The 26200-nt window shown below is 29.4% G+C and overlaps 2 protein-coding genes and 1 long non-coding RNA gene across 3 annotated transcripts; all 3 read left to right on the top strand.

The window, feature by feature from the left end:
• The first annotated feature begins 6351 nt into the window (after positions 1 to 6351).
• Positions 6352 to 9142, top strand: LOC108489305 (serine hydroxymethyltransferase 4). The gene is made up of 4 exons (XM_017793749.2): positions 6352 to 7129; positions 7830 to 8220; positions 8307 to 8408; positions 8531 to 9142. Exons 1-4 carry the CDS (start codon positions 6452 to 6454, stop codon positions 8773 to 8775), a joined length of 1416 nt encoding a protein of 471 aa, XP_017649238.1. The 5' UTR covers positions 6352 to 6451; the 3' UTR covers positions 8776 to 9142.
• A 7135-nt stretch (positions 9143 to 16277) lies between these two features.
• LOC108488936 (uncharacterized) lies at positions 16278 to 17238 on the top strand. The gene is made up of 2 exons (XR_001871836.2): positions 16278 to 16569; positions 16870 to 17238. It is a non-coding gene; the product is annotated as an uncharacterized LOC108488936 (long non-coding RNA).
• Positions 17239 to 18351: 1113 nt separating this feature from the next.
• LOC108487208 (3'-5' exonuclease-like) lies at positions 18352 to 21942 on the top strand. The gene is made up of 6 exons (XM_017791485.2): positions 18352 to 18644; positions 18728 to 18907; positions 20554 to 20684; positions 20785 to 20946; positions 21152 to 21262; positions 21602 to 21942. Exons 1-6 carry the CDS (start codon positions 18401 to 18403, stop codon positions 21671 to 21673), a joined length of 900 nt encoding a protein of 299 aa, XP_017646974.1. The 5' UTR covers positions 18352 to 18400; the 3' UTR covers positions 21674 to 21942.
• The last annotated feature ends 4258 nt before the right edge of the window (positions 21943 to 26200 follow it).

Here is a 26200-nt window from a genome sequence, read left to right as displayed (position 1 = left end):
CTTCATTATCCTCCTTCATATATTTTATAGATTTTTTATGACTTGTATTTAGTGAATTTAAATGATATGATTTTTTAAGTATTATATATGTGATAATATATTTACGACATATTGTAGTTTAACTTAATAAATTTAATGATTATTATTTTACTGGGACTAATTTTTTAAATTTAAAAAAAAATTAAAATTTATAGTACACACTAATCGTATTTATATTTATTTATACAATGTTAGAGAGAAGGAGAAGTAGGGTGGAAGGTAGGTGGTGTTGAAATGTTTGAAATGACTGAATTGCCACCCAACAACAACAACCCCATTAGGAGAGTATAGGAGGTTTTGGACATTAGAGGTTGGTATTTCCAAAAGTTTACCCACCCCTAAATAGCGACATAACATGCAATGCTGAGGACATCATCATCCACAGCTGTTAAGTTGGTTGAGGGTGAAGATTCAACAGTCCCTGTTGCCTCTTACAATTGCATTGTTATCAACATTCTCGGTGTTGATTCTTGAAGGTTTCTTTTTGTTTTGGTACTCACCTTACTATCCTTTATTATAACATAATAGTTCACGGTACAAGCCGATTCTATTCAATTAAAAAGAAAAGCTTATTGGAATAGCTTCTCCAACTTTTTGTATTTAATTCAGCTTTTGAATTGATAATTTAATTTAAGGAGATATTTTAATCGATTTACATTGCCATTAATGATATCATATCAATAAAAAGTAAAAATTTTAAAATTTTATTTTAAAATAAGCACACAATAAATCTTGACAAATGGTTGTCAAGATTTATTCAAAATTTTATAAAATTTTATGGTTTTAAATTAATTTCTAATCATTTTAATCATTTTTTATTTTTCTATAATTCTAGAATGAATCTAGACAAATGGATGTCTATATTCAAATTAACTTGGACAATCATTTATCTATATTCATTGGTGTACTTATTTTTAAAATAATTTCAATTTTTATTTTCACTAACGTGATACTGCTACATCAACAAACGATAATGACGTGGCATTGTCACATTAGCAAATGGTGGTAAAATGGCATTTGTCAACATTCACATTAACATTGTTGTTTGTTATTAACAATGAATGTTAGCCAAAGGCTCTCATCGGTCAAAATTGTCAATTCAGGGGTTTAAATCGGTGCAAAATGTTTGGAGGGGTTTATTTGATTTTTCGTAAAAAATTCGAGGGTTTATTTTACCAATAAGCCAAAAAAAAATACAGATGTTATGAATATTAGAAAAATATATTAAATATTAAATTAAAAATAGCATATTTAAAAAAAATTAAAAAACAAATGACTCTAAAACAAATTTGAATGATTCATTTACATATATAAACACTAGATTTTGTCACACCCATGATGTGGGTGAAAGATTTCTTTAAATTCTATTTAATAATGAATATAAATAGAGTGGTAAACTTGTATTTTAATATTATTAAACAAGTGTTCGATCCTTTGTTTGTAATTTTTAATTGTTTTATTTAAAAACGATATAAAAGTATGAAAATAAAGAAAAGTACCATCATGATAATATTAATTATAATTTAAAAGAAAAGATATTTTTGTAATTGTATAATTGAGTTGGTGACTTGATTAAGGGTGACACCAACTCAAGAAAGTACTTAAATATATAATATTAATTATAATTTAAAAGAAGAGGTATTTTTGTAATTACATAACTAAGGATGACACCAATTTAGTAAAGTACTTAAGTGTAAACTAGATATTATCACACCTAAGGTGTGGGTGAAAATTGTATGTAACAATTAAAAAAGACTTTGGTTGAAATGGGAAAGTTAAAAGCTCAATTATCATAATGTTTTGGATTCAAATCTCATTATATGCAAACATTAAAAGTGGAAATAAAATAAATTTTGAGTGTCTGCTTCTTTGGAAAGAACAATGAGAGATCATTGTTTTCAATCAATCTTATATGTTAGTTCAAAATTATGCATTTTTTAAATATTTTATTTTCTTTCTTTTCATTTTCAATTTTACCAAATTTTATTTTTTTTTCTATTTTTCCATCTCTCCATACTTGTAATCTTTTACCCCTTCAATTTTCAAACCTGTTATTTTCTTCCCAAAACCTAATTATATAAATAAAATTTGATAGAAAGTAGAATAAAGATGAGTTAATTCTTAAACAGTTCTATCCACATGAAACTAGCCTCTTAAAACTTAAATCAAAATTTTATATCTTCCCCTTTGTTTAAGCTTTCAACATCTTTTGGGGCGTCATATTGGACCCAACGCCCAAACAAATTTCCTATCATTTAAAAAAATCAATAACAATTTACAATTTTTTTATAATTAATGTTATATATTTAAGATTTAAAATTATTTTCTTTAATAATATCATTTTTAAAGTTCAAATTTATATTTTTAAATTATAATATATTTTATAACTGCACTCAATATTTATTAAACTATTTATATTTTTAATTTTAAAATTATAAGATGTAAAATTAAAAATATTAATACATATTTGTAGTTTTTAAATTAAGTTTAAACCAATTATTATTATTATTATTATTATTATTATTATTATTATTAGCGTGTAGAAGAAAGGTCCTAAAGTATTCTCAGCTTTTATTCTCAACAAAAGTATTATGGAAGTCTTCGTACCAGAAATTAAATCATATTTTTGTTATTATATTAAAAAAATAAATAAATTAATCCTTAACGTTAGATCAAAGAGTAAATTGGTCTTTTTGTTAAAAATTTCATCAATTTCAACTGTTAAAAACTAGTTCTATACGTTATTGTGCACATCACGTGTTACTGTCTAGTTATTCTGTTAGTCATGTCAGTTTTTAATAGTACAAATAAATTAAATTTTTAACAAAAAGACCCATTTTCTTTTTAATATAATGTATAATGATAAATCCGCAATAGAAAGAGTAAAATGCAATCTAATTTTTAGTATAAAGACCTTTATGATACTTTTACTTTCATTTTCTCCATTTTTCTTTTAGCTAGTTTATAGTGCCATGTACATCATATATGATATTAAGTGTTTCAAATATGTAATTTATTAAAAATATAGTTTTATTTTAGGTAATTAATGCAAAATAATATATTGAGTTATACAAATGTATTATAACGTTATTTTATACATAATTAAATTTTGATATTTAAAATTAAAGTAATATGATTTTTAAACTTTTCTATTTAGTGAAAAAGCACTTTAATATAAAATATTTTATAATTTTTAACTTTTGTATAAAAGTTCATTTAGAAATGTCTTTTATCATAATCATAATTCTTATTTTTGTGTATGATAAATTTTTATTAAATAAATTTAGTTAATTAAATATTTTAATAAATTAAATTCTTATTTATAAATATGAAATTTTTATAAATAATATATTTAAAATTTCAAAGTCAATAATATTTAAACAACAATATATTAATTAATCCAAAATTTTCTTTAAACTCATGTTTTTTTATATATAATTAACTTTTAATGTCACATATGTTATATGTGATTTTATGCTTTTATATTTGATTAAATTTTTAAATATTATATTTTTAATTGCAATAGTTCGCAGTAAAATAATCTTTTTATTTGAATTATTGAATATAAATAAAATATATTATCAATTCAATTATTATAATAAATTTTTTCAAATAATAATCAAAGCATATTTAACATATTCAACATACAAAATAGTTTACTTTATGTAATTAATGTAAAGTAACATTATTCAAAATAATAAAAAATTAACATAATTAACTCTAATATTAATTAAATGATAATTAAGATGTTTAGAACTCTATTCAAGTAATAACTCTATTTTACCAATTGAGTCTTAACTCAATTGACGTCAACATTGTTACCAGTGTAGGAGGACATGAGTTCGAATACTGTTGAAACGCATTATATTCCTATTTAGAGGTTGGGAGGGCTATGGGTAATTTTAAGTATTTTGTCAAAAAGAGCATATACGGTAAATAACCTATAATGAGATTAATGTTAAAAAAGTAATAACTCTATTTTACATTAATAAAATTAGCACAACTTTTGTTTAATCTTAAACTCATGCTTATATATATATATATATATATATATATATATATATATATATATATATATAAAATATAGATATAAACTATTATAAGATAATAGTTAAATTGCAATATTGATCCTCTACTTTGCCAACATTTAGGATTCAATCATTATCTTTTAAGTTGACATAACTTGCATTTCTACTTTTACAATGATACTAGTTAATTCAAATAGTTAACTTGTTTAATTATTCCAATTAAAATGCTAATGTATATTTTTCTTAAAATCATCTTTTATAACACTAAAAAAACTATTTCGACGTGATAAGTCGGAATGAGTATATTAAGGAAAAAACTTAACCTAGAAATTTTAACCGAAATAATTAAGGTTGTCAACTATTTGAATTAACTAATGATATTAAAAAAATAGATGTATCAAATTATATTAAATTAAAGCACAAGTACTATTGGTTGAGCCTTTACTTAGTTGGCATTGTTGTTATTGCAACAATTATAAGGATATGGATTCGAGTGCGCTTATGTGTGTTATGAGTAGAAAATATCCTATACTTTTAAAGTTAAAAATTCAATCATATTACTTTTTCAATTTAAAAATTGTAGTCTAATCATTATCATCACCAGTAATTTCTATTCTAAATTTTCAACTTAACATACTTATTTTTCGTTAATCATATGACACCTTGCATGATGACAACTTAATCAACATGCTAAATTGACAATTTTTTTTAATAAAAATACTTACTATCTATACATATAAAGTGTCCGGTTGAGTTGATGTTACAAGTCAACTCGACACCAACTTAATTGTGAAGTTATTAAAATACCCTTATCTTAAATGATAATTAATATTATTATAAGAGCATTTTAATCTCTTCATATTTTTATATAATCTTTAAATAAAACATTTGAAAAAATAATTTGAGAATCAAACCTTAAACCAATAGATACATATAAAAGACCCTAACGACCTCATTAATAATAATTTGTTAACATGTCTATAATATATATATTTTAATATAAAATATTTTCGTTCATCCATAATCCACTTTTAATAATTGGACTGAGATGACAATTTAATCAACATGCTAATTCGACAATAAATTATTATAAATATATTTGCTATTTTAATAATTGGATTAAGATGTTAAATTAAAACAGTTGAAAGGCTTAATTTCTAACCTTTTAAGTACATGGACTAAATCTCAAATTTTGTCAAAATATAGGGACTAACAAGATTTTTAACCATAAACACCTAATAAATAATTAGGGAGAATATCACATTTGGTACCTATACTTTCATAAAATGTGTAATGTGGTACATGTACTTTGAAAATGTCCAATATGGTAATTGAACTATCACTATATGTTTTATTATGATATTTGGGGTGAGTTTGGATGGGCGACGCGTTTACCTGTAGTTAGAGTGAAAACAACGGTGGTGATAAGATTAAATATTGTAGCGGTACTGTAGCGTGAGACAAAAAGTAAGCTAAACGCATCGCACCGCACCCCACTGCCCATCTAAACCCACCATTGGTGTTAACACCGTTAGTGTATTACTAAACCAACCAATGAAAATTCAACACATAAAAATTATTTTCTAAACCATCAAATTCACATGGATAATATAATATTACGAAGAAACTAAATAAAACAAAATTTTATATTTAAATTAAAAAAAAACTAAACATATGGCTAAACTTACGACCATCATATTCTCCATTTAAGTAAACGGTCAACTTCTCCAAAGTGTTTTCCATTTGAAATAATATTTTGTTGATTTTAAAATAATATTTTTCTTTATTCATGAAAGTATAAGTAATTTCATGTAAGTTTAGTATTTATTTCTTTTTATTAATTATATGTTTAATTATTTTTATTTTATTTATTTTTCACATAATGTTATATTATTAATGTGGAATTGATAATATGAAAAAGAAATTCTACATATCGAATTTTTATTGACTAGTTTAGCACTTCACTAACCATGTTAACACTAAATGCTATAATAAAACACATATTGATAATTTAAGTATCACATTATATATTTTCAAAGTATAAGTACCACATTAGATATTTTATAAAAGTACATGTATCATAATAAAATTTATATTGATAACTCAAGTAGCACATTGAACATTTTATGAAAGTATAGGTACCAAATTTGAAATTATTCCTAAATAATTATAATATAAAAAAAAATTGTTTTAACCATCACCAACCAACCAAGAGCGGGCCACTAAAATATAGTAAATGACAGAAAAGAAAAAGGGTATAATGGTACTCTCATATCTTCATCACACTCTTTTATAAGCAGAGCTACAAACACTTCCCGATCTGTCTTCACCAATTTTCCCCCATTACCAATTCCCTTCAATTTCTCCATTTTCTCTGAAATCCAATGGATCCAGTAAGCAGTTGGGGCAATTCCTCCCTCGACTCCGTCGATCCCGAAATCCATGACCTCATCGAGAAAGAGAAGCGTCGCCAATGCCGCGGCATCGAGCTCATCGCTTCCGAGAACTTCACTTCCTTCGCCGTCATCGAAGCCCTCGGCAGTGCCCTCACCAACAAATACTCCGAGGGCATGCCTGGTAACCGTTACTACGGCGGAAATGAATTCATTGATGAGATCGAGAACCTCTGCAGATCTCGCGCTATCCAGGCTTTCCACCTCGATCCTACCAAATGGGGTGTCAATGTCCAGCCTTACTCCGGTTCCCCGGCCAACTTCGCTGCTTACACGGCCGTTCTCCAGCCTCATGATAGGATCATGGGACTCGATTTGCCTTCAGGCGGTCATTTGACTCATGGGTATTATACCTCCGGTGGGAAGAAGATTTCTGCTACTTCTATTTACTTCGAGAGTTTGCCTTACAAGGTGAACTCCACTACGGGGTACATTGACTACGATAAGTTGGAAGAGAAGGCGTTGGATTTCAGGCCTAAGCTTATCATTTGCGGTGGAAGTGCGTATCCTAGGGACTGGGATTACGCTAGGTTCAGGGCCGTTGCTGACAAGTGTGGTGCTCTGTTGTTGTGTGATATGGCTCACATTAGTGGCCTTGTTGCTGCTCAGGTATGTAATTTTAGTTGGATCTTATTTTGTTTTTCTTTAATCTTACATGTTATTGATGGGTGGCTTTGAGATCTGGGTTTTTTATTTGGGATTTCAATTGTTTATATGTTTTTAAAATTTTTATGGATTGGATCTGGGATTTGTGTGATTTAGTATGATCTTTAGCATCTGGATTTGGGGTTTTGATGCGACTTCATTTTGCATTAAATTAATCATAGTTTATAAAAAAATTCAAGGTCTGTCTATGGCTTCATTCTCTTGTCTTTTAATGCATACATGCAGTGCATTTTTAGGGTGTGAAAATTAAAATTGAATAAAATGTGTTCAACTTAGTACTTTTTTCTTTTCTCGAAAAGTTTAAGCTGTCTTGCAGATCTAATAGTGGAATCTATTTCAGAAATGAAGTGCTTTATCATTAAAACATAAACCAAATCTGAGAAATCTAAATGTGGTTCAGTCCGAATTCGTTTCAAATAATGCTTTTGGTAGTAACAATGGAGATTTGAGTGAATCTAAATATGATTCCCATCAATTTTTCTAATGCTGTTAGTTCCTTTCCAAAGTTCACCCCACAATCTCTATTTCAACATTCATTTTATATATGAAGTTCTTCGAGTAATTGTTTTTGCTTTATTAGATTCCTTTGTGCACTAACTAAATTTCAAGTTATTAACTTTTACGGATTCTATTGTTCGAGCAGGAGGCAAACAATCCGTTTGAGTTCTGTGACATTGTCACAACCACCACCCACAAGAGCTTGAGGGGTCCTAGGGCTGGTATGATTTTCTACCGCAAGGGACCAAAGCCACCAAAGAAGGGCCAACCCGAAGATGCAGTGTATGACTTTGAAGACAAGATCAACTTTGCAGTTTTCCCTTCCCTTCAGGGTGGTCCTCACAATCACCAGATTGGTGCCCTGGCTGTTGCCTTGAAACAGTCCATGACACCTGGGTTCAAGGCATATGCTAAACAAGTGAAGGCCAATGCAGTTGCCCTTGGAAAGTACCTGATGGGCAAGGGATACCAGCTTGTTACTGGTGGAACTGAGAACCACCTTGTTCTTTGGGATCTCCGACCTCTTGGATTGACTGGTATGGCAGTTGAATTACTTGGCCTCAAGGTTGTTGAACAATTGCCTTTGATGAATTCTCATCTTTATCTATCGTTGTTTTTACAGGCAACAAGGTTGAGAAGCTTTGTGACCTCTGCAACATCACTGTTAACAAGAATGCTGTTTTTGGTGACAGCAGTGCATTGGCTCCGGGAGGTGTACGAATTGGTAAGTTAGCGTACCAAAATGAATCCTTTGCTAGTGAGAGATTACCTAACACTTGCAAGTTTGGTCAAATTTCAAATTTTATCTCATACGGTCATTTGATGCGAGATGTGTATGCATGACAGGTACACCTGCCATGACTTCAAGGGGTTTGGTTGAGAAGGACTTTGAACAGATAGGCGAGTTCCTCCACCGAGCCGTGACAATCACTTTGAACATCCAAAAGCAATATGGTAAGCTTTTGAAGGACTTCAACAAAGGGTTGGACAACAACAAGGAGATCCAAGAGCTGAAGGTTGATGTTGAGAAGTTCGCATCGTCATTCGATATGCCTGGCTTCAAGATGTCCGAAATGAAGTACAAGGATTAGATCTAAATAACCATACGATCTAATTGATGTTATTATCAGCATCTGCCACTTTTTGGGTTGCCCCCATTTGATGTCTTATGAGTGAAAGGAAAAAGAAAGGGAAAAGAGAAGGATGCAAATGCCTTCCACGTACGGTTTTAAGTGTCTTCATTTACTGGTCAATTTGATATGATATTTGTCAAGTTTTTGCTGTTCTGTCTTTATAAGAGTTTGCATAAAACGTATGTACTAATTTTATGTATTCTTTTTTGTTGCTAGAAAAGTTTGGGGGGGGGGGAGATAAAGGAGAGAAATGAATGGTGTTTGATTGAACATCCCAAACTCTGGAAAATAAAAAGAGGAAAAATCATTCACCTTCTGCATAAAATTTGTGGACTAATTTCTCGCATCGTAAGTTTGTCTTTTGTTATAACTCATAATGTTGGTACTTGTAACAATTAATAGTAAAGAAGGCTGACGGCTGTAATATTCTAAATTTAAAAATTATTCAACATTTTTCCGAAACAAAAATTATTTAATATTAAAACATTTTTTCTAAATTAAAATTTATATAAAACTAAGGTTAGAATATCTAATCAAAAGATTAATTACCTATTAATGACTGATAATTTTACTTTTAATCCATACTAATTTGTTTCCTTTAATCCATCCTACTTCGTTTCATTCTTACTAAAAAGTTGATTTCCTATTAATAGCCACATTAGTATATATATATATATATATATATATATATTAGTTAATAATATAGATTATACAAAGTAAAAAATAATAATATATTATAGTTAATAAAAAACTATACATATTTACTTGTCTATGTACTTATAGCATCAAAAGAAACAACATTATAAAACAAATAAATTTTGTCCTAACATCACTACTTAAATTTTAGTTTCCATAAAAAATTAAATTAAATATAAAATTAATATTTAACTAAAACCAATTAAACATTAAATAAATAAATCAAGTTATTAAAAATAACATAGAAATTTTGAACTATAAAAGAAAATAAATTAAAAAACAAAAATTAGGCAAAACAACATACAACAATTATAATAATGATTCATGATAAATAGAAAAGATATTTACACTACATTAATAATACATTTAAGAGTAATGATTCATTATAATAATGTTTCATTTTTTAAATATACTTCCATCTTATTAATGTTAATAATCTCCATTCTTTTTATTAGTGATTCTTCTTATATCTTATTTGATTCAATGTGTCTAACTACTAAAGGCTATTTATAAAGTTAAAGTTAAATTTTAATTGGTATATAAATTAAGTGATAATTAATCTCTATGCTCAGTTTAGACTTATTTTCAATCTAAATTAAAATTTAATTTAATTTAATATTTATTATTAACATAATTTTATGTTTATTAAAATAAAGAGAGATGGAGAGAATAAAGAACAAAGAAAATATTAAAGCAACAGAGAATTTACTTTATTAATCAAAGGGATGATTACAATATTTCATTAGGGTCTCTATTTATAGGCATAAGAAATATAAAAGAAGTAGAGATCTAATTTTAATAACAATTAGAATTTACTTGATCATGATGGACATGCACTTAATAAGATCTTCATAACACTACTTCTTGGATGTCCATTGATAGATAATGTGCCTCGTTAAAACATTATTAGGAAAAACCCTGTGGGATAAAAAACCTAATGAAGGAAAAAGAGTATACAATCTTCTATTACAAACTGCCTCGTTAAAAACCTTTACCAGGAAAACCCAATGAGACAAAACATTGGTTAAAGGAAAAGAGTACGACTTGTTTTTAGACTCCCCCTGATGGCAACATTGCATTACATCTTTGAGTTGACACATTCCAATCTTGTGTAGTAGTCTTTCAAATGTTGAAGTTGGCAATATCTTAGTAAAAAGATCTGCTAAATTCTTACTAGAACGAATTTGTTGAACATTAATACCACCTCTTTTCTCAAGATCATGGGTGAAGAATAATTTTGGTGAAATATGTTTCGTTTTGTCATCTTTGATATAATCACCTTTCAATTGATACATGTTGCATTATCTTCGTATAAGATAGTTAACATATTTTCCTGTAAAGGCAAATTACATATCTTCTGGATATGTTAGGTCAATAACCTTAGATAAATATCTCCTGTAAAGGCAAATTACACACTCTCAACTTGCCTCATGCATTGCAATTATTTTTGCATGATTTGAAAAAGCAACAACTAATGTTTGCTTTGTTGAATGCCATATATGGCAGTACACCTACATATAGATAAATATCATGTTTGAGATTGACCTTTGTGTGGATCTAATAAGTATCCAACATCAACATAGCCAACTAATAGGGATTTTGAATCATTTGAATAAAATAACCTCATATCAATAGTCCCTCTGAGATATCTAAATATATGTTTAATTCCATTCCAATATCTATGTATTAGAGAAGAACTAAATCTTACTAACAAGTTTACAATGAAAGTTATATCAGGTCTTGTGTTGTTTGCAAGATACATCAATGCTCCTATGTCATTTAAATATGGTACTTCAGGACCAATAAACTCTTCACCATCCTCGCAAGGATGAAATTGATTTTTATTCACATCTAATGATCATACAACCATCGGAGTACTTAATGACTGTGCTTTATCCATGTAAAATTTCTTTAATAACTTTTCCATATAAGTTGATTAATGAACATAAATTTCATTTTTTAACTACTCGATTTGTAAGTCAAGATAAAACTTTGTTTTTCCAAAATCTTTCATCTCGAATTCTTTTTTTTTAAACAATTTACTAAAATTTGAAGCTCTTCAAGAGTTCTAATAATAGTTAGATCATCAATATAAACATCAATTATCACAAAATCTGATCCAAACTTTTTTATAAAGACACATGACCAAATTGGATCGTTTTTGTAACCTTTTTTTTTTAAAACAAGTATTCACTAAGACGATTGTACTACATATGTCCAGATTCTTTAATCTAATTGAGCAATTTTCTCAATAAACTTTATATTTTTTTGGGATTTTAAATCCTTCAGGGATTTTCATAGAAATTTCACTATCAAGTGTACTATATAAATAGGATGTAACAACATCCATTAGATGTATGTCAAGTTTTTCACGTACTGCCATACTAATAAGATATCTAAACGTGATTGCATCCAGCACAGGAAAATATGTCTCTTCATAATCAATGCTGGGCCTTTGTGAAAATTCTTGTGCTACAAGTCGAGTTTTATATCTTACGACTTCATCAATTTCATTTCATTTTCATACAAATACTCATTTATATCCTTCCGGCTTTACACCTTTAGCTGTTTGGACTACAGGTTCAAAAACTTCACATTTAGAAAGTGAATTCAATTCTTATTGAATTGCATCTTTTCATTTTTTCCCAATATTTTCTATTTTTACATTCCTCAATAGATTTAGGCTCAAGATGATCATTTTCTTTTATTATTTCAATAGCAATATTATAAGCAAAATTGTTGTCGACAACTACATTTTTTTTTCAGTTTCATCTTTTTCTCGTATTGACATAATTTTTTGAGATCTCTTCATTTTCATCAATTTCATTTTCACTTTTAGGTGGCTGAATCTCTTCTTGAGTTTTATAATTAGTTATGTCATTGGTCTCTTCAGGAACCACCGCCTCCACTATAAGACCATCTTAAATGTTTGCTCTTTTCCTTTTATGAGGATTTTTATATTTGGAACCGATCGATCTTCCACGCTTTAGGCATGAATTACTTTCTTTTGCACTAACAGTTTGCCTTATTAGGACATCAATTCGTATTTGAGCATTTTCAGTTGGTATGTGAGATTTAATGAATCTGTCAATTGTTTTGTAAAATGAATCATCTGTTGAACTTCTAGTTCACATTGCTTTGTACGAGGATCATAGACATTGATAATTCATTTCAAATACTTTATTAATCCAGCTTTTTATCCTCTCCCCCTAATGTTGGGAAAACTGACAAATCATGTCATAATTAAATCACAAATATCCTTTTAAAAGTAATTCATTAAATCACAGAGTATATAACCAATGACTTTTCATACATAAGTTTTCTCTCTTGTAAAATCTCATCAGTAATATTTTACCATGTAATTTTAATTGAGAACTTATTCTGAATACTGTAGAGTTATACTCACAGTTTTAAAAAACTTACAACTTTAAGTGCATCCAACCATAATAAGCTTTAGATAGAATTATCATATTCTATTGCTCATAAGTAATCTTTCGCAGTCAAATATTTTGCTTTCAATCCTTTAATGGGGATGATGATAAAAGAATATCACAAAGATTATAAAATAAATATAAATTAATAACCTAATCCAGCTTTTTATTTATATGAAATATAATATTTTCCTCATTCACAATATCAATAGAAGATTTATTACAAATATCTTTTAAAAGTAATTCATTAAATCACAAATTTTGTGCTTTTTAAATTGATATATTAGCTCTTTCGAGCTTTCAACTAATTTTGTACTATCAAATATTGTAATAATATTTGTTTGTTTCAGCACCAAATAAGATAAATATTTTCTATCTGTAATGATAAAATTCATTACTGTATTTTCTTATCCTTCCTCAAAGAATATTAACAGAAATAAAATATTTGGCCATACATCACATATGTGGCCAATAATATTTCATGCCACATTGATAACATAAGTTATCTTTACCCTTTAAAGAGTTATCTTGAGAACTCTCATTATTCTCTTATTTATTATTATGTTCCCACTTTTAGTGGTCCATAATTATATCTTTTATTTTCTTTATGTTTACATTCACTTCAGGGAATGCAACAAATCTAGTAAGACGAACTTATAAATATCCCAATAGATTATTTGTTTCATAATCATCATCGCAAACATGCGTGAAATTTCAAATCAAATCTATCTATTCATGTTGTCATGATTATTTTCCAACTATAATAAACATAGTATAATAAATAAAATATAGTAAAATATACCGAAGATCTTTAACATCATCGTCATCACCTTGACTATTATCACGAGCATTATTACAAGTAGTAAAACAACTTTGTTTTAGTAATAACATTTATAATCTAATTGTAAAAATCATTTAATAAACAATCAAAATTTTCGTGTACAATGCTTGAAAATTATCCGATACACATTGTGTCAAATTTCAATATCACATATATATTATAAAATATTATGTTGCTCTAATAAAATATTTGTAAATTCAATTTAAAAGATATGATACAATCATTCAACGTTAGCAAGTTAATAAGACTAAATAAATCATATCAAATTTCCTTTAATCAACAATGGTAGGTTAATAACACTTTCCACCATAATTAAAATTTTAAGAATATTTAATAACAAGAATTTAATAATCAAAACATCTAAATGTTATGCATAATATAACTTAATTAAAAAACTTCAAAAAAATGATTTACCAAAAATAATAATAGAGAAAACATACCATATTAATAGCAAACATATCTAATTAGCAATTATATCTTTTACATAAAAAATTAACCTAAAAGGCAAAAATCAAATATCATCGAATGTGAAATTTATGTCAAATAAAAATTAATAGTAGTTATACCTTAATTAAAAAAAACATATGGTTAAAATATAAAAGTTTCTTACCAAAGTTATACTTTACCCATGTGTAGCAACATAAAATTTGCTTGGGTGCTAATTGAGGTGATTTATTGAAAATTTGAAAACCGAATTTTAATTTTATAAAAAAAAGGGGAGTCGCCACCGATCCTTTTTTCTAGGTGTGATCGGACACCTAATAAATCCTCTTTTTAACGGAAAAATTTATTTTTGGGTAAAAAGAAGGCCGAGTTTAGGTCTACGTCAAAACTCTAGAGAAAAATAGGGTTCGGAAGTCGGTTACGCACGAGGAATGTACTAGCACCCTCGTGACGCCCAAAAAATAGTATCTCATTAAACATGTGTCGTCTCAATTTTCAAAAATGCGAGTTCAATGCAACATTTAATCGCGATCCAATCAAAACACGATAATTTTTATAATTTCGGTTTCTTTTGAGAAGGACATTCCGTTTTTAACATAAGCCGATTGACATTCACCCAACATAGCGATGAAATCGATGACTTAATGTTAAATCAGTACGTTGCCTTGCTTATTGAAATTAGTTAGAAAGTATGAATGAAAATTTTTAAAGAAATAAAAAGCAAACTGATACATAATGGGTAAGAAACAGAAAATAAAAGAGTTAGAAATACATCGAAGTAAATAATAAACCTGACAATAATGTTAGAAACGATAACAATGCATGCGATATTAAATGCGATAATAATATTATTAATCACGAAATAAAAACAGTGAATATATATATATATATAAACATATAATAATAAGTAAGGTGATGAAAACATAATATTAAAAATACGATAATGCTACATACAAGTATACATAATAATAGTATTAAAACTATATACATAATATATAAAAATATAATATTAAAATATATATACATAAAAGGGTAAAATGAATAATATGGAAAAAACTTAATATAAATAATAATGAAACATTTTAAAATAAATAAAATGGAGTTTAAAAATAAGTATATAAAATAATTTAAAATAATAAAATAATTTTAAATAGATAATACATGAAAACAAATTCAAAATCAAATATATGTAAAACCTTTCAAAATAAATAAAATATACTGAAATAGCTTAAAATAAATGATACATAAAATTTACAAATAAGTAACGTCTAACAAATTTTAGAATGACATAAAAATAGTTTAGCTCAAATAACGTTTAGAAAAAAGAATAATATATAAATAGCTTGAGAATAATATAACAAGTTTAAAATAAATAATGTATAAAAGAAATCTAAAATAAAGAATATAAAATAGTTATATATATAAAATAGTTTTAGCTAGATAATATATATACAAAATTTAAAGAATATGATAAATGAAATAATGTATTAATATATAATAAGGCAGTCTAAAAATAAATAGAATATATAAAAATAATATATGTAAAACAAATTTTAAAATAAACAAGATGTAATAATTTATGATAATCAAACAAAAAATACATATGAAAAGGTTTAAGTTGAATGATACAAAACTTGAAACAAATAATGCAAAATAATAAAATAATAAGCAATACAACAGTTTCTAAAAGAATAAGCAAATAAATGAAGTAAATGAATTAAGGACAGGGATGAAAACAAGCTAAAATTTCGGGGTGCTCAATATAAATACTGGAAAGTTAATCAAGGATCCGAACGAAGCGCATTAAAACTAGCAGGGACTAGATGGGAAAACATTCCCTTGGTTCCCTACGCATGTTCAGCAAGACAGTCCAAGGGACTGAATTAAAAAAAACCACACGAAATTTGAGGGCCAAATCACAAATAATAAAAAAAAATAAGCCTGATCAAGTGGTGCTACAAAAGGGAGGGATTAAAAATGTAAATCACCCTTTCAAGGTGGGAATGCACGGATTCACATCCGACACAGTTGTTTCATTCAATGTCTTAAAACCCATCTTTATATATATATATTTTTAGAAAAAAAACAAAAAAGTTTTGAAACCTCTCATCTCTTCCGACGAAGGCGCTTTCTCTGCCCACTGTGCCACCATGGCGTCGGCGGCCGACGGTGTATAGACAAGGGCCTTTCAGCCCCGTTTCGAAACCTCCTTTCCCTTTTTTTTTAAAGAACTTTAAATCAGTTTTTATTTTTTTTAAAATGGAGAAAATGATTAACAAACGAACATACAACCACTCTGTCACCGACTACGTCCATCGACGAAGAGGGAGACCGATTCAGGTATTTTTTGTTTCCTTCTTCTTTTGATTTTCGTATAAATATATGTAAAAATGAAAAGAATAGAATGAAATAAAGAGCAAAAAAAAAAAAAAAAAGAAACTACCTTCAAAACGCTCTCTTTTTTATTGATAAGTATTTTTTCTTTGAACAATCGGTCCCCCCCTTTTACATTGATCTTTTCTTTTGGCTTTATAGCCGATTACATATGATTTCTTACTATTCTCTGCTTGTTTCTTCTTCTATTTTGCGTGTTTCTCTGCTCTCTGTCTTGCTTTCTTTTTTTTTGTTCTCGTTTTGTAGGCCTAGACGGAAGCGATGGTGCAAAAGCTTGCCATGTTGGTACAAGCGGTGTTAGGGGAGCCGACTTTCGGGCGTTGGACTTGCCGACGAAGCACGTGGGAGAGGGCAATGGCTAGGGCAGCTCCTAGGGTTTGATTGAAAATGTTTTAGGATAGTGGGCTGATGTGTATTGGGTAATTGGGTTTAGGGCTTAAGTTAGGTATTGGGTTTTGATATGGGTTGTAGTTTGGGTTTTAATTTTTGTAATTTGGATTTTAAAATTTGGACATTATTGGTTTATTTATTATAAGCCCAGGTCAAAATTGACCTATTACACGATGCTTGTACAATAAATCAAAGATCGAGAATAAAAATTATAATTCATTCTGAGATTGAATCTTTCAACATCTTGAAGATGAAGTTGTAAAGGTGAAAGTTTAAGGTGAAAAATAATTTGATCTGTGGGATGACTTCGAAAGATTTTGAAAAAAATTATAGAGAATCATCATGTTGACAACATATTATAAAATAAAGAGAGATAGAGAGAATAAAGAACAAATAAAATATGAAAGCAATAGAGAATTTACTTTATTAATCAAATGGATGATTATAATACTTCATTAGAGTCTCTATTTATAGGCATAAGAAGTATAAAAGAAGTAGAGATCTAATTTTAATAACTATTAGAATTTAAAGTACATAAAACTTTATCTTAATCATGATGGACATCCACTTAATGAGATATTCATAACAATATTTAAATTTTAATATAAATTAGGATTAAAATTTGGTAGAAGATCGGTTAAGCAGAATTAGGGTCTGTAAAAATATTTTTATATTAAAATATAAAAAAAACTCTAGTTCTTAGGTTATTTTCCATTTTATAACTCTAAATTAGAAATACTAAATGTTTAGTTATTAAAATATTTTAAATTTTAATGCTGGGAACAACATATGGCATAAGATATACTGTTAAGTAGAATTAAGAGTGTGTAAAAGTTTTTCTAAATTAAATATTTTATATTCAGAAGATAAAATTAATATCTATTTTATGCTTTTAAACTTCTTTTCATGTTATAACTCAATTTTATGTAATTAAAATTATCACTATTATTTTTATTTAACAAAAGATAATATATTAAATAAATTTTATAATTTAGATTTAGTATTTATCTTTTCAAAATTATATTCTTTTCACTTGATTTTTTCAATTTATTAAACAAATTTTGGAGAAAATATAAAATTTTATTTCTTATTAGAGAAATTTTGGAGAAAGTTTTCAAAAACTAGTCAAAATTCAAGGTTGACCCGAGGCTAAAGATGTTGATGGGGATTGACAAAAAGTTTCAGGGGTCGGGCAGGCCTGAATTAAATTAAAATATTAGAAAGTATTTTGTGCGAATTGGACTGGGATGGGCTCAAATCCTTGCAAAAACTTTTTGAAAATCGGCCCATTACTCTACCAGACGCCATGATCAAAATTTGAACGTTTTTAGCCATTAAAAGCCCAAACTGGTTCAACCAAATCCAGAATTCTATTTCAGATGTAGAAATGGAATTCAAAGACTACAATAGTTTCAGTTTGGATTGGGACGACCATTTCACTGAAGACGTGATCCGATTAATGGATGCCATTGAAGCCACTCCTCCTACTCCTCCTTCTCCTCCTTCATCTTCTCGCAAGAAACGCAAGTCCGCCGTCCATCATCAAGATAACCTCAAAACCAGCCGCCAATTGCCCCATTCTATTCTCTCACCCCCGCCTTCTTTTCCGTCTTCCTTCGCTCGTTGTCAATGTATTTGCTATCCCTTACTTTACCCATTTTGTAATTAAAATAAATGCACTAATAGTAAACCCTTTGATTTTTCTGATTGGCAGCTAATACAAGGCTTAGATATCCGCCGTTGAGATTTGGAGGTCATATTTTGTATAGCTTTACGGAAGATGAGGTAGAAAATGCTGCAATGGAGCTATTAAAAATTGTTGAAATTAAGAAGAAAGAAATGGGTCAAGTTGCTTTAGGGTTTGATATTGAGTGGAAGCCCTCTTTCCAAAAAGGTTTGCTTCCTTTACCCTCCTTGTCTTGTTACATTCATTTCATATAATCCTTTCTCTTTATTTCCTAAGAAAGAAAAAAAGTGTGAAAACAAATAAATGTGAAAATCTCTTAAGTTAATATGAAACCTCTCTAAGGTATCTTTGATCATTATTTTAAAGAATTGAGACTTAAAGTTGGAATTTTTTTCACATTGCATGATTTCTAGATAGAATACTTATGCTAGAATTGGCATTGTGTTTTTTTTCGTAGGTTTTAATTTAATTTAATTATTTTTTTTATGTTTAGTGGTTCTGATATGCCATATTTTAAAACAAAATATATATCTCGTGTTTGGTGTTGTCCTCTTCCTTTCTTCCATAAAGCAGCATTGCTATAATTTCTTTTAAAGCAGAAAGTAAGCACTCTTTACCTATATTACTCGGCCTTAGGTGTGAGTGCCGGATATGGGGAAGTTCCCAACACAGAAATATTCAATTTTTTCCTATGTTTTTAATGTATTTGGAGATCCTCGAATGGTCATATCCCTATACTCCTGTCCAACTATGCGTTGAATACAGGTACTTTAGTAAAATGAAGAGTCAAAGCAATATAGCTCTTTAATCCATGTTTCATGAGTTGCTGTTGCCATTACCAATCATTTCCTTTTAATTGAAATACTCTTAACTGTGATAACCTAAATGGTTGTATGCTTGCAAACCGTTATTTATATTCATGTTTTTCCCTTATCTTGTCTACTTTCTGGTAGAAGTGGTCTATTTAGATCATTCTCTGATTGCATTTAGTATAGCATTGAAACATGCACATATTGAATTTGTACTAGTACACAGAATTCATACACCTCTACTAACATATCACTTGTCTATCTGGTTTCTGTCTTGCCCTCTTGAACTTTCATGAAAAGTAGTATCTGTTTGGTACTATAGACATTGGCTTGTGTGGACTCTGGTATTGATATCCAACACTTGTATGTGTCTGCATGTTTGGTTTTTCTTTTTAAGTCTTGGAATTGGCTAAAAAGGATCTAAAAGTTAGATAAAAGTATGTGGATGCATATTTTAACAATGTCTTAAATAAAGATACATAAATGAAAATAATGCAATACCAAATATAATGAGTATTTGTTTTTTACTTTTATATTAATAATTAACATACATTTTATTGGTGAATCATAGAAAGGACGGACCACCACCCTTCATCATCCAACTAAAACAGTAAGTTGTATCCACATTTGTGATGAAGTGTAAAACACATATTATGTGCCGTATCATATTGATGAAGTGGCAATCTTTATTGAAAAGTCCATGTAATGTACTTAAGGGAAATGGGGATGACTTTTTGGGACTTTGCAGATTAGAACTCTATAACAGGGGACTAATTACTTGCTAACATTTCAATCTAAGTGTTACAAACACACCTTTAGAACCTCTTCTTGCATCGTGTTGGGTGGATGGAATTGGTTAAAATGCTGCCTAGTTTGGGAATAAAAACTACGGTTACATCCTTGCATCCCATTCAATTATATGTATAAGAACAGAACTTTATACTCATTTTCATGCTTTTGCAAAGGGTACAAGGAGTTTGTTTATAATTGCATTATACAATACTGCATGGATAAATGTTTATCTTTGGAATTTTGACACTGTAGGAATTTTGCCTGGGAAGGCTGCGGTGATGCAGATATGTTGTGACAGTCAGTATTGTTATGTGATGCATATTTTTCATTCTGGCATACCTCAAAGTCTGCAGGTTCTTCTTGAGGACTCCGAAATTATAAAAGTAATATCTCTACAGTTAATCTGTTAATTGGCAACCTAAACTCCTGAATTTCTGTATCAGGTTTATATACTATTTCGAAATGATGCTTGTGAATGAACAGGTTGGAGTTGCAATTGATGGCGATGCTGTCAAGGTGTTCAGTGACTATAAAGTATCTGTTAATGCTTTGGAAGATCTTTCAGATCTAGCGAATCAAAAATTTGGTAGTAATTGCCGGCACTGGAGTCTTGCTGCTCTGACAGAGGAGTTTATTTGCAAAGAGGTATCCATATAATTCTTCTATTTGAAAGCCTGGAGAAGACTGAAGCAGTCTTTCATCTTATGTACTCGTAATATGATATTAGTTCTCATTCGGTAAATCGTACTAGCTTTTCAGATTCCACCATGATATTTTGTTTTGGTTTCACTTTGAGCATAGAGGCAGAATGCTTTCATTGGGAAATCTTATTGAAATTTGAGTATTGCAGCTTCCGAAGCCCAAGAAAATTAGGCTGGGAAACTGGGAGTTATATCCTTTATCCAATGCGCAACTACAGTATGCAGCAACTGATGCTTTCGCTTCATGGCAAATATACCAGGTAATATTACAATTTCAATAAAATATTCTATTCTCCTATCATAAATGTAGATAGGCTTGGATTTTCAGCCTTCATTGTAAGTTTACGTTACCATTGTTACAATTGCTACTATTTATGTTGGCCTTGAGTTTTTATTGGACTCATATGTTCAAATATTTTCAAGATTTTATGTATTTAAAAAGTCATTGGAGGATCATTTATCCATATTTATGTCTGGATATACATCGAACTATGGGTGTTGGACATGAGTACTTCAAGAAAACTGAAGTTGGAGCAATGTAGACTTATAGCACTATTCTTTTTCCTAATAAGTATTTTGATATTGCATTGCAAATGCAGGTCTTAAAGAGCCTTCCTGATGCAGTGAAGGATCCGGCAGATAAACGAAGTGAAACCATTTCATCTCAATGATTTTCATAGTAAGTTTGATATTGTGCTTGCCGTTAGTCGGTTTTAAGTCAAGGCAGTTTGTTTAGGCCAAGAAACAAAGAGGTAAAGTATTTTATCTAGTTGGTAATTGCATGTGTTTGTTTTTGGCCACTTTCGAATTCCTTGTTTATATGCAATTGTTGTATATGATTTAATGTTGCAGCAAAGATGATCTGCATCTCTATTTATGAACAAATATTGTATTTGTTAATTCAACATCATCTAATTTGTACTTTTCATGCGGCTTAAAACTTTATTACAAATCGATTTCGAATATCTTAACGTAGCTCGTGTTTAATTGATTATTTAAATATATATTTTTCATTTAATTAGTATTAGAAAAAACTCAATTCGTACATGATCAAGTTTATTGAGCATTGGAGTTTAGTTTGTTTTTTTTTGGGTAAATTATACCAGTAGTCATTAAATTATGGGAAAGTTTTTGTTTTGGTTGTTTTGTAAGAAAATTTGATATCATATGTAGTATTAATATGTCAATAACAATGATAATGCAATACAATACAGTGGCAGTAACACAACAGAATACCAGTAATCGGACAAAGTTAAAATTTAAAAGAGGAATTTTGTCTAGGCCTGTATAAGTAGTTTCCTTAAGACAGATTCGTCCTCACCTCGGTGCTTTGAGTAATGTTGGACATTTGCCTCCCAGGATATAACAACAAATGATCACAGTAGTAGCACAACAATAGTGATCAATCTAACATAATCTTGTCTTTCTCTATTACTAGGAGAAATGAATTTAGAAAGAGTTTTTTATATTGATAGTTTTGACGATGATATGTTTTTGAAATCTCCTAACTTGGCTTTATATAGAGGAGAGGAAATGAATGAAGAGATTTGTTGAAAAATTAATAGACATGAGTGAATAGAGACAATGAATGAAAAAATTCAATATTAAACTAAGAGATACATTTTTTTTTCAAAAGATACAATTGTATGGAAAAATGCAATATTAAACCAAGAGATACAATTATCATTCATCACTCAATAATTATTTTTCAACAATTCCCCACATGAATGAAATTGATGGATCTCGTTTGATATTTGCATAGGATAGGTAGACATCAACCTTTTAATCTTCCATTGTGAAAGTATATTTACTTTACTAGTTGACTAGTAAACGCGATGTCCTTAAACTGTTCTGTCGTTTGTGTAAACGATGATATTCCTTACACATATACCTCCCTTGCAAGATTTTTGGTTCTCATGGGTATGTTCATATGGTCGTGAACATCCTCCTTGTTCTACAAGAGCTTAGAGAATTATGCCCCAATAGTCTCCTTGAAGCGACCTCACTTCACTCTCACATAGGTGACTTATATTGCCTGTTTCACTGAAATAGACAATGGTCATTAAAAGCATTGCTTAACCTTTTTCCACATTTTAATCATTGTTTTCATCATATGAGTGGACTTGGGATAAGAACCCTCACAGTGACCTCACAAGGTCTATGAAAGTAAGTTATCCCATTCAACCTAGATCTTGGGATCTCCAGTCAATTAGGTTTGGTTTTCCTTCACATAGCGCCTTAAATATTCATAGGCTTTAGTCCCATTCCTTTCGATGTTTTATCAACTTGATCTCGGTTTAACCCTTTGGTTAGCGGATCCACAATGTTATCTTTTGATATTACAAAATCAATAAAGATAACTCTAGTTGAGATCAATTGTTTAACGGTATTGTGTTGACGACGCATGTGTCTCTACTTACCATTATATATTACGTTTTGTGCTCCACCAATTGTTGCTTGGTTACCACAATATATGCATATTATAGGCACAGGCTTTGGCCATTCAGGAATATCCTCTAAAACGTTTCGTAGCCATTCTGCCTCTTCTCCAGATTTTTCTAGAGCTACAAACTCAGATTCCATTGTGGATCTGGTTATAATCGTTTTCCTTGAGGATTTCCATGACACAATTCCTCCTCCAAATGTGAAAATATAACCACTTGTGCCTTTGGTATCTTGAATATCAGATATCCAATTGGCATCAGAGAATCCTTCTAACACAGCAGGATATCTGGGATAATGTAATCCGTAGTTCCGAGTATATTTGAGATATCTCAGTACCCTCACAATCGCTTTCCAGTGATTCTCCCTTGGATTGCTTGTGAATCTGCTTAAACTGCTTATAGTGAAAGCAATATCAGGTCTAGTGCAACTCATAAGGTACATTAGACTGCTTATGACTCTTGCATATTCCAGTTGGTTAATACTTTCACAGTTATTTTTGGACAGATGTTGATTTATATCTATCGGAATTCTAGCTACACCAAAATCATCCTTGTCAAATTTCTCAAGAATCTTGTCTATGTAGTGTGATTAAGTCAATACGAGACCTTCAAATGACCTTTTGATTTGGATGCCCAATATCACGTCAGCAAGTCCCATATTTTTCATATTAAATCTTGAATTTAACAAGTTTTTGGTACGTTTTACCATTTCATTGTTACTTCCAATAGTGAGTATGTCATCAACATATAAACATAGAATTACATATCCATCAATAGTGGTTTTGACATATATACATTTGTCACACTCATTAAATTTAAATCCATTTGATATCATGACACTGTCAAACTTTTCATGCCACTGCTTTGGTGCTTGCTTAAGTCCATACAAAGATTATACCAATCTCCAGACTTTTCTTTCTTGCCCTAGAGCTACATGACCCTCAGGTTGTTCCATGTAAATCTCCTCATCAAGATCTCCATTTAGAAAAGATGTCTTAGTATCCATTTGATGAACTTTTAGATTCCACAAAGCGGCAATAGCAAGTATCATCCTTATAGAAGTTATTCTTGATACAGGAGAAAATGTATTAAAGTAACCAATGCCTTCCTTTTGTCTATAACGTTTTATAACCAATCTGGCCTTGTACTTATCAATTGTTCCATCTGCTTTTATTTTTCGTTTGAAAATTCATTTAGAATATAGTGGTTTAATTTCTTGAGGTAGATCCACTAATTCCCACGAATGATTTTTCATGATTGAATCAATTTCACTCTTGATAGCATCTTTCCAAAAAATACTTTCAGATGAGCATATAACTTCACTATAAGTTTGAGGTTCAATTTCTAACATATAGGTTAGAAAATCTGATCTAAAGGACTTTTCCATTTTTGCCCTTTTACTTCTTCCTGGTTCTGCCTTGACTTCAACTTCTTGTTAAAAGTCTTGATTATCAATAGTTTCTAGAGTTCATTTTGTTGAACTTGATCTATCTTCCATAATTTTACAAGAGAATATGTTTTCAAAGAATGAGGCATTTTTAGATTCCAATATCGTATTCTTGTGAATTTCAAGATTTTTGTGCATAACTAATGAAAATACAATCTACCATTTTAGGACCTACTTTCATTTGTTTTGGAAAAGGAACTATTACCCTTGTAAGACACTTCCACACTTTCAAGTAGTTGTAGGAACGTTTCCTGCCCTTCCATAACTCATATGATATTTTGTTCTTTTTCTTATGGGGCAACTTATTTAAAAGATAATTCGCTAATAAAATAGCTTCCCCCCACATGTTTTGTAACAACCCATAATTTCCTAACATTGCGTTCATCATTTCCTTTAGGGTTTGATTTTTACGCTCTGCTACTCCATTGGATTGAAGAGAGTATGGTGGTGTCACTTCATGAATAATACCATGTTGTGTACAAAATTTATCAAATAGTTCAACATATTCACTACCACGATCACTTCTCACCCTCTTAATTCTTTTATTAAGTTGGGTTTTAACTTTCTGCTTATAGAGAACACATTTGTCTATAGCTTCACCTTTGCTTTTAAGCAAATATACACATCAATATTTTGTGCTATGATCAATGAAGGTAATAAAATATTTATTCCCTCCTCTAGTTTGAAAAAACTTTAGGTCACAAATATCACTATGTATTAGATCAAGTGATTCAGTATGTCTTTCAACAGATTGAAATGAAGACATTGTTAGTTTTGCCTCAACATACGTTTCACATTTATGATTATAATTAATGTGAAACGAATGAATGTGCTCTAAGTTAATTAATCTACGTAAAGTATTAAAATTAACATGTCCGAGTTGATCATGCCATAAATCAAATGACTTAAGCATATAAATAGAAGAAGAAACATTATTCTTATTCATAGTATTAACTTTTACAGAGATAACATTGAGTTTCCACATATCATTTAATACATATCCCCTTCCCACAAATGTTCCTCCTTTTGACAAAACTAACTTCTGGGATTCAAATATCATCCTAAAGCCATGCATACTTAGGAGGGTCCCAGAGACAAGATTCTTGCGTATGTTAGGCATATACAACACATTTTGAAGTTTCAACTCTTTACTAGACGTCAACTTCAAAAGCACAGTGCCTTTCCCTTTAATCTTGGAAGTTGCAACGTTGCCCATATAGACTTTCTCCCCTTTCTCACAAGGAACCAACTCAACAAAAGAGTCATTGTTACAACAAATATGACGTATGGCACTAGTATCAAGCCAC

The sequence above is a fragment of the Gossypium arboreum genome, chromosome 10 (assembly GCF_025698485.1).
Source record: "Gossypium arboreum isolate Shixiya-1 chromosome 10, ASM2569848v2, whole genome shotgun sequence".
In the NCBI taxonomy this organism is placed as follows: domain Eukaryota; kingdom Viridiplantae; phylum Streptophyta; class Magnoliopsida; order Malvales; family Malvaceae; genus Gossypium; species Gossypium arboreum.
The sequence above is the reverse complement of the archived record's forward strand: the minus strand, read 5'-3'. Positions and strand labels throughout refer to the sequence as shown.

Coding starts and splice junctions, on each gene's coding strand:
- LOC108489305 (XM_017793749.2), top strand. CDS start 6,452: ATGGATCCAGTAAGCAGTTGGGGCAATTCCTCCCTCGACTCCGTCGAT. Junction 7,130..7,829: donor GTGGCCTTGTTGCTGCTCAG/GTATGTAATTTT, acceptor TTGTTCGAGCAG/GAGGCAAACAATCCGTTTGA. Junction 8,409..8,530: donor TCCGGGAGGTGTACGAATTG/GTAAGTTAGCGT, acceptor TATGCATGACAG/GTACACCTGCCATGACTTCA.
- LOC108487208 (XM_017791485.2), top strand. CDS start 18,401: ATGGAATTCAAAGACTACAATAGTTTCAGTTTGGATTGGGACGACCAT. Junction 18,645..18,727: donor TTCCTTCGCTCGTTGTCAAT/GTATTTGCTATC, acceptor TCTGATTGGCAG/CTAATACAAGGCTTAGATAT. Junction 18,908..20,553: donor GAAGCCCTCTTTCCAAAAAG/GTTTGCTTCCTT, acceptor TTGACACTGTAG/GAATTTTGCCTGGGAAGGCT.